At 55.9% G+C, this 16,139-nt stretch overlaps 6 protein-coding genes across 6 annotated transcripts; 3 read left to right on the forward strand and 3 right to left on the reverse strand.

Annotated features, from left to right (window-relative positions):
- The first annotated feature begins 913 nt into the window (after positions 1-913).
- QBC33DRAFT_547638 (uncharacterized protein) lies at positions 914-1,896 on the forward strand. Its single transcript, XM_060428762.1, has one exon. It carries the CDS (start codon positions 940-942, stop codon positions 1,774-1,776), a length of 837 nt encoding a protein of 278 aa, XP_060280479.1. The 5' UTR covers positions 914-939; the 3' UTR covers positions 1,777-1,896.
- On the reverse strand, positions 1,888-3,029 carry QBC33DRAFT_202473 (uncharacterized protein). The gene has a single exon (XM_060422601.1). The coding sequence runs from the start codon at positions 2,891-2,893 to the stop codon at positions 2,213-2,215; it is 681 nt and encodes a 226-aa protein (XP_060280480.1). The 5' UTR covers positions 2,894-3,029; the 3' UTR covers positions 1,888-2,212.
- A 447-nt stretch (positions 3,030-3,476) lies between these two features.
- Positions 3,477-6,293, reverse strand: QBC33DRAFT_562010 (uncharacterized protein; the record flags this gene model as incomplete). The annotated part of the gene is made up of 1 exon (XM_060430174.1): positions 3,477-6,293. The coding sequence occupies one exon, from the start codon at positions 6,291-6,293 to the stop codon at positions 3,477-3,479; it is 2,817 nt and encodes a 938-aa protein (XP_060280481.1).
- Positions 6,294-6,678: 385 nt separating this feature from the next.
- Positions 6,679-9,128, forward strand: QBC33DRAFT_202435 (cation diffusion facilitator 10). Its single transcript, XM_060422600.1, has 8 exons — positions 6,679-7,000; positions 7,054-8,063; positions 8,136-8,348; positions 8,400-8,419; positions 8,482-8,520; positions 8,576-8,722; positions 8,778-8,919; positions 8,980-9,128. Exons 2-8 carry the CDS (start codon positions 7,114-7,116, stop codon positions 9,092-9,094), a joined length of 1,626 nt encoding a protein of 541 aa, XP_060280482.1. The 5' UTR covers positions 6,679-7,000; positions 7,054-7,113; the 3' UTR covers positions 9,095-9,128.
- Positions 9,129-10,563: 1,435 nt separating this feature from the next.
- Positions 10,564-11,626, forward strand: QBC33DRAFT_580488 (zinc finger protein-domain-containing protein; the record flags this gene model as incomplete). Its single annotated transcript, XM_060431204.1, has 3 exons — positions 10,564-10,591; positions 10,624-11,032; positions 11,074-11,626. 3 exons carry the CDS (start codon positions 10,564-10,566, stop codon positions 11,624-11,626), a joined length of 990 nt encoding a protein of 329 aa, XP_060280483.1.
- A 1,488-nt stretch (positions 11,627-13,114) lies between these two features.
- Positions 13,115-15,048, reverse strand: QBC33DRAFT_595593 (glycoside hydrolase family 9 protein; the record flags this gene model as incomplete). Its single annotated transcript, XM_060431837.1, has 1 exon — positions 13,115-15,048. The coding sequence occupies one exon, from the start codon at positions 15,046-15,048 to the stop codon at positions 13,117-13,119; it is 1,932 nt and encodes a 643-aa protein (XP_060280484.1).
- Positions 15,049-16,139: the final 1,091 nt, after the last annotated feature.

A 16,139-nucleotide genomic window follows, 5' to 3' on the forward strand; every position in this document is an offset into this window, starting at 1 on the left:
ATACAGGGGAGGTGACCGGTACGGTGGTACCTGGGGCCGGTAATTGGTACCAGGTCGCTGTCGTCGTGAATTGCGATAAGGACACATCAAATCAGGTTAAGTTCTCGCTATCAGAGACGTAAATTTGGGTACATGGTCTGATGAAAACCCCGATCAGTACTGCACTCGTGTTTCTGTGCAACTACCTCTAGAATCGTGTGCTTCAATTTGCTGATTTTGGAATGAGTCAGCTAGCACACCTTTCAAGATGAATCTGCACTTCTCTCCGTATCGTAGGCATCCACTCGACAACCAACCTCTGCCATCCACAATTCACTTTTCAGCTTCCATGGGCCGATTGATTTCGAGAATGCCGGCGCCTTTGCGGATGTCGGTGCCGGGATTGACGCCGTAATCCACGTCGCCAGCGTCCGTCGTAAGTATCCCATAACGGAGCTGAGAGGAAAAAGCTTCGTGGCAAGGACCCACTCTAAGTAGCGCACGGTCAGCAGAGGCTGGAATAACCCTGACAAGACCTTTCATATGAAGGGAATCGGAACCGCTCCAGATGATCATCGCGGGGTGGGAAGGAAGGGAGGCGGAGGTGTCGATTGACTGTTTTAGCAGCAGAGCCCTCCGTTACATGACCACACCCCAGGAGGCAAGGTCGTCGGATGGGGCCGAAGGTTATAGACGAGCACGGGGGTTTCTGGTCCCGCACGAGCCGGCTCGTCGTGCACGGACCTGGCACAGGCACACGCTAAGAGATGTTCTGTGGCTGAGGAGGGTATCCAAAAATAGCGAACCATGCCCGCGCGTGCCAGGCAGGGGTAGAAGGAGTGCGACAGGGGCTTGAGCCGAGGTTCCTTCCTAGTGTAATCCGTACAGCACGACATATAAGCGGTGGGTCCCTTCCACGCAAGCAAATTGCCCACGCCAATTCTCATCGCGCAGGCAGCCATGGCCATGATAACCAAGCTCTCGCCGTTCGTCTCGTTCTACGAGCCGGCGGAGACTCCGGCGCAGAACTCAGCCGGTGCCGTCACGCCCAAGCTGATTGTCGTGGCGAGCTGGATGGATGCACGCGATCCGCACGTCGCGAAATACATTGCCCGATACCAGGCTCTCTATCCCACATCCAAGGTCCTGATCGTCAAGTTCATCTTCAAGCAGATGCTCTTCGAGTCGACCGTCACCAAAGCTATGCAACCAGCGGTCTCGTACCTGCGATCTCAGCTGGATTCTGGATACTTGTCAGTGTCGCCTTCGCGGCCCGAAATCCTGGTCCACCTCTTTTCCAACGGCGGTATAGCGAGCACGAAGGCCTTGTTCAACTCATACCGCCGGCAGACGGGCCATGCCTTCCCTATACACGCGACGGTCTATGATTCATGCCCCGGCCAGTACTCGTATGCAGCCACTCAGGATGCCGTCATGGCCGGCGTTCCAAAGGGGATACGGCGGTGGATCGTGGGGTTTCTCGTGCATCTGTTGAATGCGTATGTCTGGATCATAATCCGTTTGGGTCGCCCGGACAGGCTGGCCGCCAATTCCAAATTTCACAATGATCCCGAGGAGAACCGGGAGACAAATCGCGCTTATATCTACGGGGCTAAGGATGTCATGGTCGACTGGAGACATGTTGAGATTCATGCGAAGCAGGCTGAGGCAAGGGGTTTTGTAGTGCGGAAAGAGCTATTCCAGGATGGCTTGCATGTCGCTCATGTCAGGTCAGACGAGACACGGTACTGGAAGATTGTCACCGAAACCTGGGAGCGCGCCAGACTGGGAGTGTAAAGCAGCTGTCATAATGTTGTGCTTGATGGACAAGAAGGGTTCCATCACTACGTAGAGCGTAAGACAGAGCCCCTAGTGTGATTATAATGTGGAAGAGCATGCTGATATTTTGAACAGAACCCGATATCCTTTTGAAGAATGACATGGAAAGTAGCTCAAATACTGCGTTCTCTACAAGTGTTTAGAAACGCTCAGCAGAACGTTTGGGAGCTTGTGTTTTCAGTTTTCTATATGTCATCATATCGTTTCCACGTGGTCTTTTCCCAGGGCTCTAAACGTGCGGATAGGATCCCACAACGAAGGGTTACGGTACCCCGTTTACGGGTCGCAGCGGGCCACTCCCTTAGTGACGCTGAACTGGAAATGTTCATCTCGCCTTGGAGAGGCCACCCCTATTTGTGCGCTTCCGAATATGTACCCGACACCTGTCCCTTGATTAGTCCAAGCTGCCACCCCGGTTATTACTCCTCCCGCCCTCCAAGTGCGTCTCCGCCGGCCCATCCTTTCCAAGAGGACCCGGCCGAGCAAACATAGCACCGAATAAGTTGAGGATGCTGCTGGAACGGTGCGCCGTACAGTAAAATAGCGTCAATGCCGTGACCACAATCTCGTCCCTAACCGCCACAGACGTAGCTTTTGGCCCTAGAAACTCAATCTTGCCCAGCTTCTCCGCGGCCCACACGTTTGCCGACAATCTTGCCACGGGCATCTGCTGCTCGTCCAGGCAGACAAAGTCCCACGTCTTCAGGCCGCTGCTCTTGTTCCATGTCATGGTGACCGGGGAGTCGTTGTCGGAGAAGGCTCGTGACAGGTGGGTGTACACCGTCTTGAAGCGCTTGAGGGCTTTCAGGGTGCCTTTTTGGCCTCGGATTTCGAAGTGGGCGTCGATGGAGAAGGTGGAGAAGGTGCCGTTTCCGATGGTGCTGTCGTCGGTTCCGGATTTTATTTCAATTTGTGGTGACTTGAGGGGCTTGAAGTGCACAACGTAGACTGGATTGGAAGGGTTGTCTTGTTCGGTGATGAGGGCTTTGAACTTCTTCCACGAGAAGTTGACTTGTAGTGTGGAGGACTGGGCTGGGCTGTGCTGTTGTGTAGGGATTGCCGCTGGAACGTCCATGCTATGCTATGGATACTCGTTGTTATTGATTTGTAGTCGTTTTCTTCTTGGCGGTTGACGGGAAAAGGCGGGCGGTTCGACTCGTGAGGGCTTGGCGGGTTAATGTATGTACGGTACAACCATTATTTGGAGACGTAGGGATCTGCTGCGCCGCGTTGTTAATGTCGCAAACGAAGACCCGGCCCGTTGCTGTAACTATATCAAAACCAATTTGGGTTAATATGAACCCACCCCATGTTTGCTAGGGCTTACCTGTTATACATATACTTGAATGCTCCGCATATCTAGCGATCCATCATCTTACGGCTTGAACGGAAAAGATAAGCGGCCCTTCAACTTGATCACTGCGACTGCCTCTGGAGATATTTGCCCCTGGTTGGGGTTTGGCCCAATGCTGTTGATACGTATCATCACAATATTGACACATGTGACTTTGTCTATCTCTCGCAACAAGGCCCTTAAACATTATGCTTGTATATAATCCCAAAAACACCAATTCCACACCCGCAGTCCAAATACAATGCTCCCCCATCTAATTCATACTCCATTATCAAATCCCATAAAACACAACCCCCCCCCCCCCTCAGAAACTAAACAACCCACTCCTCCTCTTCCCAAACGGATACACAATCAGCGCGCTCAGCGACAGCCCCACCGAGATCCCAATAGCGACCTGTATAACGCTGAGCAGGACATTGAACGCCGTGCCGTTAAGGTCCGTCGACGGATCCGGCGACTGGTTCGATGACGTCGGCGACGGCACCGACGCCGACGTCGTCGAGTTGCCCGTGATCTGGTTCGCGCTGTTGACCCCGCTGAGCAGCGACCCGCCGGCCGCCAGGCCCGACGGCACCTGCACGAAGATGGCGGGCAGCATGGCGGCCGCGGCGAGCGCGTACCCGACCTGCCGCTGCAGGCGGGGGGCGCCGTGCTTGTCGTGCTGCTGCTGCTGTTTCTGGTGGTGGTGGTCGGACGCGGCGGCCGTCTCCGGGTCGGCCTGGGAGTCGGAGGTGTACGGGCCGAGCGGGTAGCCCGAGTCGGAGGAGCTGTGGCTCTTGGCGCGGCGGAGGCGGCCGCGCCTCGTCAGGCGCGGCTCGAGGTGGAACTCCCAGACGTCGAGGCAGAAGTTCTCGACGTGGCGGCTGAGGCGCGAGTACAGGTTCGCCATGACGCCGACGGACAGGGCGCCGAGGGTGTTTGAGATCTGGACGTTGCCGCGGAAGTACGACGACGAGTAGCTGTTGACGCAGTAGCCGGCCAGCGAGATGCCGATCATGACGGGCATCTGCTTCCACTTGGCCTGGTTGACGACGCACAGGCAGAGCGTGAAGAGCGGCACGAAGAGAAGGCTCCAATTCCGGTTGTTGCTGAGCGGGTTGCTGCAGTGGATGCTGCTGGTGGCGTCTTTGTCGATGTATCCGTACAGCACGGAGCCGATGGTGATTCCGTAGCCGAGGACGAGAGAGTATATCATGGCGTAGACCATGCGCACCGACCCGGACACGATCTGGCGGCTCTGCAGCTCGAGGCTGGCCGAGAGGACCGTGTATCCTGGCAGGATGAGGGCGATGGACGACTGCGCGAGGGCGGAAAAGCAGAACAGCCTCCCGCCCCTTATCGACCCAAAGGCGCGCGCGAGAAAGGAGGTGATGACAGTGGCGGTGATCTCGAAGACGTTGGCGTACAGCTCGTTGGACGGCGCGAATATCAGCTGCAGCAGGCCGACGATGCAGCCTAGGATGAAGGCGATTGGGAGGTCGATCAGGCGCCCCTCGAATGCGAACGGCGCCACGCACACCGAGGCCAGCCCAAACACGAAGACGCGGAGCAGGGGTGCGAACTTGTTCTTCCGGCTAAACACCTCGTCCAGCCGCTCTGTCGCCTCGTCGACGCCAATCAAGTCGTGCACCACCTCCTTATAAATGTGGTGCACATCCCTCAGCTTGCCAAGGTCGACGCCCTGGCTGGTCCTCACAATGTGCACCTCGGTCGTGTGGGTGCTGCTGTCGACGAACGATATGACCATGCAGCCCGGCAGGTAGAGGAACTGGCCCTCGATGCCGAGCACGCGGGCAGACATGGACATGTATGCCTCGAGGCGGTGGGTCGGGGCGCCGTACATCATGAGGCCCCGGCACAGCTTGACTAGATAGCGGCAGCGGCTGATGATCTCAGCAATGTGCACCGTGATGCGGAGCTCGTCCTCCTTCCGGGCCCGCTTGGCCGCTGCCTTGGACTTCTTCTTGTGCGCCTTCCGGGCCCCCGGCGACTGGGACCGGCCGCGCAGGTCGCGCAGCTTCTCCGCGAGGTTTTCGCTGGCGACGCCCGGCGCGGTGAACATGGCCGACGACGATCCGATCAGGTTGCTGAGCGTCGGGGTCGCCGATCCCGATGTCGTGTGGTGGCCCCGCAGCCCGAAGAGCCCGCCGGTTGGCCGCTCGCCCGGTCTTCCCTGTCTCCCTGGTCTCCCAACCGGGGTGCTGGCCCCGGAGGCCGGGGGCGAGCTTGCCGGCGTGCTTGCCACGCTGCTACCGGGCCCACTCCTGTCATCGGCGTTGTTCTGCAGCTTGAGCAGCAAAGCCAAGATACCACCGCGGTAGGTGTTTGGACGCGGTACGTACTCGACGTCCGGGGCTATCGGAGTCATCTGGCCCGAGTGGAAGCCCTCATCGTCTCGGTCGCGTTGTGGCGAGGACTCTCTTTGGCGCCGTGAGTGCGACCTGACGAGCTCCGTCGCAGCCTGCTGTGACCTGCGGCGTAAACGAAGCCCCATGTTCTCCTCTGTCTCGAGGCTGTCTCGGTCGTCATGACCGGACATGTTGCGTCTGAGAGGGTGGGAGGATCCCCCATCTGCTTGCCAGCTGTTCCGTGAAGACAGAGCCGATGCGAGACGATCTGCCCGGTCCCGGGCCTCGACCTCGGATCGATGCGGATGTCCCGGCGAGCCGGCCACCATATCGACTGGATCCTGGCGCTCCTGAGTAGCCTGCTTCCGCAAGACTGGGCGAGGCCGCGGCGGGACGGGAACCTGCAATCCACGTGGCGATGGTGATTGTCGCTGCTCCGCTCCCAGGATCTTTTGCAGCGCAGCGCTCAGCTCTTCCCGAGTAAGCTGCTCCCCACGGCCCGGCGTGTTTGCGCCGCTGGGCGTCGACCCGGGCGTGCCGGGGAACGAGAAGTAGTCTTCAGATGGTTCGCGCTGGTGATCCCCCAGAAAGCCTACCCTCTTCTTCTCCTTCCCTTTACCATCGTTGCCGGCAGCACCTCTTCCGCCACTGGGACTGACGTTACCGCTGCCGCTGCCGCTGCCACCCTCCCCAATCTGCCCTGGCCCTTGCAGATCCTTCCGCGGATCTTCGCGAGAACTCTGCTCCCCGGGTTCGTCCCTGGACGATGACATCATCCCAGTCAAGATGTCTTAAAATCGATGCGCGGCAGGGCCGTCGTTATCAGCGGAGCTGCGGCTTGCATGGCGAATTTCCCACCCCTCCAGTATGGCAGTGATGAGGAGACTGTGTATGAAGAAGGGAAGCTTCAGAAGAATCGGGAACTCAAAACGTCTAGCCCCGTAGAGGAAATCCCTCAATGCGAGCTTGAGGCGTGGCCCTTAGTTTAGGCTTTTTCGTCATACAAAAATGCTGAGACAAAAAGTGGTCCTGTTTGCCACAAAACACGAAAGCGGCAATGCAAGGTGCTAACTATTACAGAGTTAGGTTAGTTAGGTTGGCCAAGGTGGCCAAGAATTACTGGCCAAGGCACATTAGGCTTCTCCGATTTCATGATCACCAGGAAGGATAAATAAAACAAGTATTTCGTACTGGTGGCATGCATACCAGCCACAAACAGGGATCAGTTTTCGCCTAAACTTCCTTTTGTCTTAATTGTCACAGGTTTACATCAAAAATACAATCATTTATATCACTCCTGAGCCATGCGGAGTAATTCGTTTTGAAGCTCAACAAAGGGCAAGCAGACTTCTGTGGGCGACAGTCGGACGGATTGCGTGGCTATGAAGTAATGCGAGTGTAAGTATCCGTAATGAACGTGACAAGGCCCGGATCAATAAGCGGGGTTATTTATCGGCTATCTAAGATACAGCCACACTGTGTCAGTTCGCATTGTGCTAAGCCACACTTCCTCCACGTGCTGACCATCATCAGGAACAGGAAAAGAGTTCAACCTTATCGGTCAAGCTTGGTAATTAGAACCTGCCACCCACGATGGCTTCATGGCACCGCCGGGGCTCCTCCCCGCTCATCAACAATGAGCCGGCCCCCCTGACCTCAATGGGCCATGGGGCGTTATTGTCCCTTGTCCGAAGCCGCTCGACGACGTCGCTGCATGCGGTGCAGCGGCGAGACGAGGAGGACGCATTAATGGGCTCGGGTGATCTTTATGATGACGAGTCGCAGCGCGTGGACAAGCGCCGCATGAGCGCCATCTTGAACGGTCCGCAGATGCGCAGCATGCGCCTGATTGGGAATACCAACCCGCGCTATCGCTGGGACCGCTATTGGAAGACGGAGGACCAACTGGCCCGCATGAAGAAGCCACTGCGCCAGTATTACGAGCGGACAAACTACCTCATACAGCAATACTTGTATATTGACAAACTGCTGGACTCGTCACTGCCGCATGACCTGCTCAACGAGTACAACAATGTGCCCGCCTTGGCGCCCCGAGGAGTCCAGATCCTCGACACCATGACCGAGGAGCCTTCTTCCTTGCCCCCGTCCGATGGTGAAGCCTCGCCTACTCATAGCTCGCACTTGGTTCCGCATTCCACCAACACCACCAAGAAGGTGAACCGGACGCCCAGGAACATCTACCATCCCAATGAGCTGACACCGCTCTTCTCGGGCACGGACGGGGACAACGACGACGACGACGACGAGGATGGCCTCGACCCGAAGCCCGACATCCCGTGGCTCGAGGACGATGACGTCGACAGCGGCGACCGCATCGTCACCCTGGCCATCTACATCAACTTCGCCGCGAACGCTGTCCTCCTGGCCGGCAAGATCGCCGTCGTCTTTTCCGTCCCGTCCGTGTCGGTGATGGCGAGCCTGGTTGACGCGGCGCTGGATTTCCTCTCGACCGGCATCGTCTGGGTGACCACGTGGCTCATCAGCCACCACGACCAGTACCGATACCCGACCGGCAGGCGGAGGTAGGTTCCGGTTCTTGCAAAACCTCTTCAGTTGAGAATTTGGGGCACTGATGCTTCGTTTTTTTTTCCTAGACTTGAACCGATCGGCGTTCTGGTATTTGCCGTCATCATGATTACGGCGTTCGTTCAGGTGGCTCTAGAGGCGATCCAGCGGCTCAGGTCGCCGGATCACGAGATAATCGAACTGGGGATCCCCGCCATCGCCATCATGATAGGCACAATTGTCATCAAGGGCATGTGCTGGCTGTGGTGTCGCCTCGTCAAGAATTCAAGTGTTCAGGCATTGTGAGTCGGCCACTTCCAGCTCTTCACCCACCGACTGACTCGATCTCCTAGGGCTGCTGATGCGAGTACCGGTAAATATGCATCACTCACCCGCGTCTCCCACAGAGAGATCTAACTTGGAGTCAATCAACAGATGTCATATTCAACACCGGTTCTATAGCATTTCCAATTAGTGAGTCCCCATTCCAAGCTATAATAACAACCGCACCGGTCTGACCTCGCTGCAGTTGGATTCTACGCACGAATATGGTGGCTTGACGCCCTGGGTGGCCTCCTCCTATCTCTCGTGGTGATATTCACCTGGAGCCGGACTGCCTCTGAGCATGTCAAGCATCTGTCTGGTTTCTCAGCCACCCCAGACCAGAGACAAATCCGTACGTCCCTTGTCCCTTTCATCGCCAGGCGGACATGCTGACTAGATAATTACAGTCCTGTATTTGACAATGCGGTTCGCAAAGACGATCAAGCAGATCCAGGGCCTTCAGGCTTACCACTCAGGGGATCGGCTTAATGTGGAGGTCGACATCGTCTTGGATGCCAATACATCACTCAGGGATAGTCATGACTTGGGGTGAGTTCCGAATCACCTTGTGTCCGACCCCTTTAATCAGATGCTAATCGCAGCGGACAGCGAGAGTCTACAGTACGTTCTAGAGTCTGTGCCAATCGTGGATCGGGCGTTTGTGCATGTTGACTACGCCAGCTATAACTTGCCTACACACATGCAACAGCATGTACCTAGGTAGGATGGAATGAAGAGATAGCCAGGACGGGGCATGGCGAGGGAATATTGATGAAACGCACACATGATGATCATGGTGATTGGTTGGGTTCTCTTCCCTCTAAACCCGAATTTTGCGGACTATTTAGCCTATGACCGTACCTGAGCAACCGTGATGTTTTCGAGATACCGTGACTGGGGTGTGAGGGTGCTGCGTTGATGCCAAACATAGCAAATATCTTTGTCCTAACGTTGAAACGATACGAAGATACACGACAGCCGGTCACTGCTTGAGATGCTATAGACCGTGATATGAAGCCGTCAATAATTCCCTGCCTAGATTTTTAAGCTGCGCCCACCCGTACCTGAGACTCCTCGCTGGCTAGTAATTAGCGACTGTGCTGGGCCAGCCGACTAAGGCAAAGTTCATGACGAAAAAAAGGGGTGTATTGGCTGTCAGACTTGCTTCCGCTCGATATTTCTGAGGCGAGAATCCAATTCTTCGGGCCCAAGCCCGCAGCGTGGCCAGATCCACTATCACCTTCCCGATGAGACATTGGCTCGCCATATCCGCCGGCCTATTATTATCCATAGGGTTGATCAGTCCGTCCCTGCGCGTTACAACATCGCTCGCGGAAGTGGCCATCGCAAGCGTACGGGCCGTTTTGTTCTTCTGGAAATACCCTCATCACATTCGCACAACCCTTTCGACCGAGATTCAAGATCAGGCTCTCTCCCTCCTTTCGGAGCTTGCTGAGAAGGTTACATCTTTTTTTTTCTTCGCTAGACATTCCGCGCTTACCTTGGAGCAGGGCAAAGACGAAGTTCCCATTATCTTAGTGGGTCACAGTTTCGGCGGCTTGGTCATCAAAAAGATCTATCTCCGTTTTCCTGTTGAGTGAGGATGGACCACACGTGCTCCGATGATGATGGCAAACTACTTACCATTGATATCGCTGTTTAGGCTATGATATTGGCTTCTACGGATGATTCCAGAAAATTTATCGCTCAATCGCCGGCTTGCTCTTCATCGGGACACCGCACAAGGGCACAAGACTGGCAAGCGCCTTCAAGTGGTGGTCGTTTCGAGGCCCAGATGATATTCGGAGGGTCGAAGTGTTCACTTAGCTTGACATGAGAAATCCCTAGCTGACCTCGCATAACGACCGTGGACAAAGATTCAGCTACCTGGCCGGATCGACCTTCTAACCCTACGCATGCGCTAGCAGTAAAGCATTCGCACCTCGTCAAGTTTTCTAGTAGAACTGATCCAAGCTACAGGTGTATCGTCTACGTTATTCAGCAAATTGCCAGTTCACAGATAAGTTAATGCTGTTACGCGGCATTGGCGTTGCGGCGCAATCGGAACAAGCGACCACGACAAGGGCTCCGGACTAACAAACCTCAAGTTCTCGGTGGCTATTAGAGTTCCCGTCTCCCACCACCAAAATCTTCGGCCAACAACAAGTATGGCGTCCTCTACCGCCCAGCGGCATGCCACCGCACAAGCACGGGACTACAAGTCTTACCAGCGGATCGGGGCTGGCGCTTGAGGTGTGGTCTTTGCCCAAGACGGAACATGCATCGTCACCAAGCTTGCAAAGTCCGACCACAAGGCCTTGTGGAACGACTTCATGATGCACTCTACCATCGCCTATCATTTTGACGCCTACAGATTTGGGGAGGTGAGGATTCCAGCATGTTACTTCCATGTGCCCAAGGACGATGCCGAGTTCTTTGCGAAATATCCAACCCTTGTCAAGGCAGCCGAGCCAGTCTGCAACCTCCCAACAACCCCCCTCGTCACCGAACGCATCCTGCCTCTCACTGCCCCTATCCGGGAGTTGCTTATCTCCCTGTACTGTGCGCCCCGGATCAAGGCACAGGCTTTCGCCGATCCGGCCAACAAGGACTGCCTTGTCAGGGTCTACCTCGGCTCCTCGCAAGGGAAAAGCGGCGGCATGTTCTTCTCTAAGGAACTTTAAAATGCATCTGAACCAAAAGGGCTGCAGTTGGTCTTGACGTCGAAGGGTTGGCCCGTAGGATGGCCAAAGCCTTGGCACTGATGCACTGGGCTGCGATGACCGACGCCCGCGATGTCGAATTTGTTCTGGGCAGCTCGTCGAAAAAGAAAGTTGCCAGCCTCAAGGAGCTCCGGATGCTCAAGACAGGGTCGTATACCGGCCCACCATCACGCAAGGTTGGTGCTGAGGACTTCTTCCACCGCATCACGGAGCTCTGGGTCCTAGACTTCAACCAGGTGAAGACCATCACCCTGGACAAGGCCGGTGTCGATCAGGCTGTCGAGGCCGTGAAGATAAATGACCCCTATCTGTCAAAGCCACTCCAGAAGGGGCGGCTCGAGAAGAGCCTCTGGAACGCCTTTGTCACTACATACCTCTGCACCTCAGAGGATATCATCAAGCAGGAGGAACACGGTACCGAGGCCCTTCAGTTGCCATCCATGTTTATCAGCAGTCTTATCGAGATGGAGAAGAAAAGGAGACAGGAGGCCGCAGAGGCTGGAGCTCGGGCGCAGGGAGAGTTCATTGTCTAGACTTGGACATGTCCTGGTCATTTTTGGTGTTGGAGGTGTTTGTGTCCTGGACGTGTCTGGCATGTATTTTTATCACCTAGGCATGTCCTGGACGTGGCTGGCATGTGTTTTTATCACCTAGACGGGTCATGCTAGGTAGACATGATACACAGGGCTTGCCGGCGTTGGTAGACCTCTAACAAGTCCCACTTCTCGGCAAACTTGACTCCATTCCACCTCAAGGATACGGCGGAAAGGGTGGGCAACGTGCTAGAGAACGCCGATTATTTTGACGACGGCAGCAAGATCTGCCTCATGGTAACCCTTCATGCATACCACTGTGCACGTGTAGGCTTCTGCACTTGATCCTCCTCCACCCCGAAACTCAAAATGTCCGACCTCACTAGCCCTCATTCCCTCCTTGAACTCGTCATAGAAAGCTGGGGGCATGGTCACGAACCCCCACTTGATCCTACTTTCTGCCAGCCTCGACAAGACCAATATTCTGCTTTTATTTACCCCTCCCTGGTTGTCTCCCATGGCCGGATTTGGTAAAGGAGCTTCTTCGTCTATTAGGTGTCTCGATTCACTAGACCAACCTGCTGCATCCTACTGTGCCTTCTCTGGGCCGTCTAGTCTGGCTTTAGATATTGTCGATGTGTGACACGCGGCCGCTATCGCCAAGGAGTTGCTGCCCACAACAACCATCTCGCACGGTACCTTCCGGAACCCGAGCACCAACGGGGCGCAGATGATGACGGCAAATATGACTATGGAGACAAGCATTCCTTTGGTAGGATACCCGAGGCCGGCGAAACCAAAGTCCGATAGGCCTATCGAGTTGCCACGCATTGAAGCACCAGGTTGATGACCTTTGACTGCTTGCACGGCCCCCGGTGCAGGATGAGGGCGGCATTCAGACCACCTGCTCGAACGTATCCGAATATCAAGGCTGCGAGCAGGAATGCCGAGAAGACGGTGATGGCGGTCGCGTTGATCGCCGCGGCTTTCTTCCAGCCCGGCGCGTGGAAGAGGCCCGCGAGCGAGGTACCGGGTCAAATATTCTGGGTCTTCAAAAAACAGGCTGCATCTGGTAATATCGGCGTGCTAGTTACATGGACATTACTTCCTCAAAGTCTTGGACTCGAATTGTTGCTGCGCCTTCGGTAAGGGATCTGACTCTTGATGCTGGCTCAGCAGGGGTGCGAATCCTTCGAGTTTCAGGGGTTGTAGGATGAGACTGACAAGCTGGCCAAACCCAGGAGAGCAAAGGCGGCTCAACCGACGAATGAGACTTTGCAAAGCTGAAACAGTCCTTGATGAAAAAGCTAAGTCTTTGCGCCTTTACTATAGTAACCTTAGCATACTAAGTGGGGTTGCCTTAAGCGACAACTACACCAGCGTAGGATTAGGTATGCACATTGGGTTGGATTCATATTCTTGGCATCCACTGAATCAAGATTCCAACAGACCCAGCAGCAGGATCACCCGTGCCCCGCCCCGGCGTACGGTCAGTTCGCAAATTGGGAGAGTAGTTCCACGTAGGCGGCCTGATAGTAGATAGCAGGCTCGCTGATCTCCCACGACGTCTGGGGATCCCCTACAACCCCGTTCCAGTCCCGATAGGACTTCTGCAACGGCTGGTTGACCGGGGGCGTCAGTGAGCTGGGAATGCCGTCAGTGGCGGCGTTAGGGCCGCCTGGAATGTAGCCGGGCGCAGGGCCGCACTCCGAAGTCTTTGCATCCGCCCATTTCGTCCCCGGCCAGTACCAGGAGTGATAGATCTCGTTGAGCGAGGAGGTCGCACCGTACGAGCCCATGTTGGAGAGGTAGACCATCCCGAACGGATTGACGCCGTGGAAATAGTGCAGCGTTTCGAGAGCACGTGTCGTGTACGGTGCGGTGTTCGACACTGCAATGTCATACCTCAGCACGTCCGCGTTGCTGTTGCCGTAGTTGGCGCGCACCTGATGGCTGCCCCAGTGGTACTGCGGGTCGTGCATGAAATTGCGATACAGATCATCCGTCGCCGTCAGGCCGTATATCTGATAGCCACCCTGCACGTCACCCAGCTTGTCCGCCGCAATGGTGCTCTTGAGCGTCGCATCCGCGTTGGGTAGCGTCGTGTAGAACAATAGTGCCTTGCCCTGCTCCGCCGAGTAACGCGTCCAGCCGATGTCGTTGTAAGGCCTCGTGATCTTGTAGTTGTCCTTCACATACGTGCTGTACGTCGCATTGCCTGTCACGGCATAGAGCCAGACCGCCGCGACAACCGCCTCGGCCTGCTGCGTGGGAGCATCCCAATCCGCGTCCCCCGCCCTCACGACCCCGGTGTCGCAGTTCTCCTGCTTGGTCGGGATGCTTTGGTAGTTGTCCCAGGCCCTGATCGCACGGCTCTTGAGGTCGGCGGCTTCCGAGGCCAGCTCCGGGAACTCGGCATACACGTAGGAAGCGTGGGCAAACATCCCCGCTGCGGCAATCGTTGAAGACGTGCAGCTTGGCACATAGAAGCGAGCGCTGGTGTCGGAGCTCGGCAGACCCGAGGGATTGCCGAGCACGCCCACCTTCAGGGCCACACTGCCGTCGGAGCTGAACTGCATCCTCTTCAGCCAGTCCGTCTCGTACTTCACCTCATCGATCACATCGGGTATGCCGTTTCCGGACTCGGGAATGTTGAAGTCGTCGGTGAACACGGCCGGGTTCTCCTGGTAGGCACTCAGCAGCTGGTGCACCGCGGCGGTCGCGAAGGTGACATATTTGTTCGTATCGCCCGCATCGAACCAGCCACCGCTCAGGTCGTGCACTTTGGCCGAGTTGTTCCGGTCTGTGACATCGTGAGCCTCCGTGTCCTGGCCGGGACCGACGTATGTAGGGTCGTCGGCCCAGCACTCATCGACGTAAGGTGGCTGCTTCGATCCTCCACCGCTGCCCGTGCCCGCGCGCTGGTAGAAATACATGCGTACTGCGGCCTTGAGGACATCTTTGTAGACCCCCTGGCGGATGGTAAACACGGGCGAGCGGACCTGGCCCGAGACGTCGTAGACGAAGTAGGTCCCGGGTGTGCTTAGTGTCGAGAAATCGAACCACCAGCCGTTGTCCCCCGAGGAGGTCTGTACGGTTCCGTTGTTCCAGGCCGTGGGCGAGCCAGAATATGCGACCGTTCCGTCGCTGGCCTGGCGTACCTGATAGGTAGAGCCTGGTGTGAACGTGTCTGCGGCATCGTAACCGTTCTGCGGATTACGCACGACAGCGACCTTTGGATCTGCAGGGCGGTAACCGAACTGGTCGACAAGAATGTGCGAGTCGAGATTGACAGTAGCAGCCGCCGCTGGCTCGGAGGGCGACGAGGGGCTGGGCGATGGCGAGCTCGGGGAACAGTTGCGGCGGGCCGAACTGAATCCCGTGAGCAGGAACAGCAGAACGTATACCGGGGAACTGAGCATTGTGACGATCGGAATCTGTCTGCCTCTTTACTACATTATGGTTGTTGAATGGTCTTATCTTTATATATTTGCGTCAAGATAAGTTCGCACCCACTATTAAGTCAACATTCGTCGATTATACGCTGCTTGCTGAAGGGTCGCATTGTTGAAACCCTACTTTTGCTACACCTAACTGCGTCGCTACTCTGCGCGTGCATCGATGCTGCAGAGATAAATTTGTACCGAAGCAGGGCCGAGGGTCGACGGGTCGGCGGTTGACAAGCCGGATTTGCGAGGTTACAGAAGACTTTTTACAGCGTCGCTTTGCAGCTCGACTCGGAGATTAATAGCCGTTGGTGACTCTTTAGTACAGAATTTACACCGCACCGACTAGTCACGCAGTATGTAATACCCGCCAGATAGCCTCGAGGCCCTTCATATTACCGCCGTGGACTGTCATGACTCGAGAACAACAACAGACAGCCATCAGATCCGACCAGAAAGCAGACCTCGATCCGTGGCGGCTGGCGAAAATGATCAGTAAATGTTTCTGACAATTAGCTTGGATGGTACAGGAGTTGGACGGAGAGCACATTATCGAGAAGCGCCGACTCACTAACCGCGACAGTACAACATAGCGAACTATCTGATGGGTCAGAACACAGCGGCCGGCCTCAACTGAATATGTCCCCCCGCGTGAACCGGCGGCTTTGACCTTGGCTCTCAGCTTCTGCATCCAGCAGGCGTTCAGCAGCGCGTCGCTCAATGACGACGCACAGTGGCTAGCCGGCATGGGCAACACGGAACTCACGGGCTGTACCGTTCTCGTGGTCGTGTCTGCCGTTTACGTTGTGAGTATTGAAGGGAGCAGTCAACCCCCCCCCCCCCCCGGCTCAACCCTCTCTCGTATGAGACCTTTTATCTGACATTTGATCATAGCATACTGCCACTTCTGGCAGGACCTTTACTAATTATATGTACCTAGGATATTTCACCTTTTACGGTTTCGATCTGGCTACCAACATGGTTAGAGGCCTGGATGTCTCTCTCTTCAACGCCGCAAAGCACAATACGTGGGCATTCATTATGGCTCCGCAGAGCTTGGCTTCTAT

This window comes from Phialemonium atrogriseum, assembly GCF_030411735.1.
Source record: "Phialemonium atrogriseum strain 8032-3 unplaced genomic scaffold QBC33scaffold_25, whole genome shotgun sequence".
NCBI lineage: Eukaryota > Fungi > Ascomycota > Sordariomycetes > Cephalothecales > Cephalothecaceae > Phialemonium > Phialemonium atrogriseum.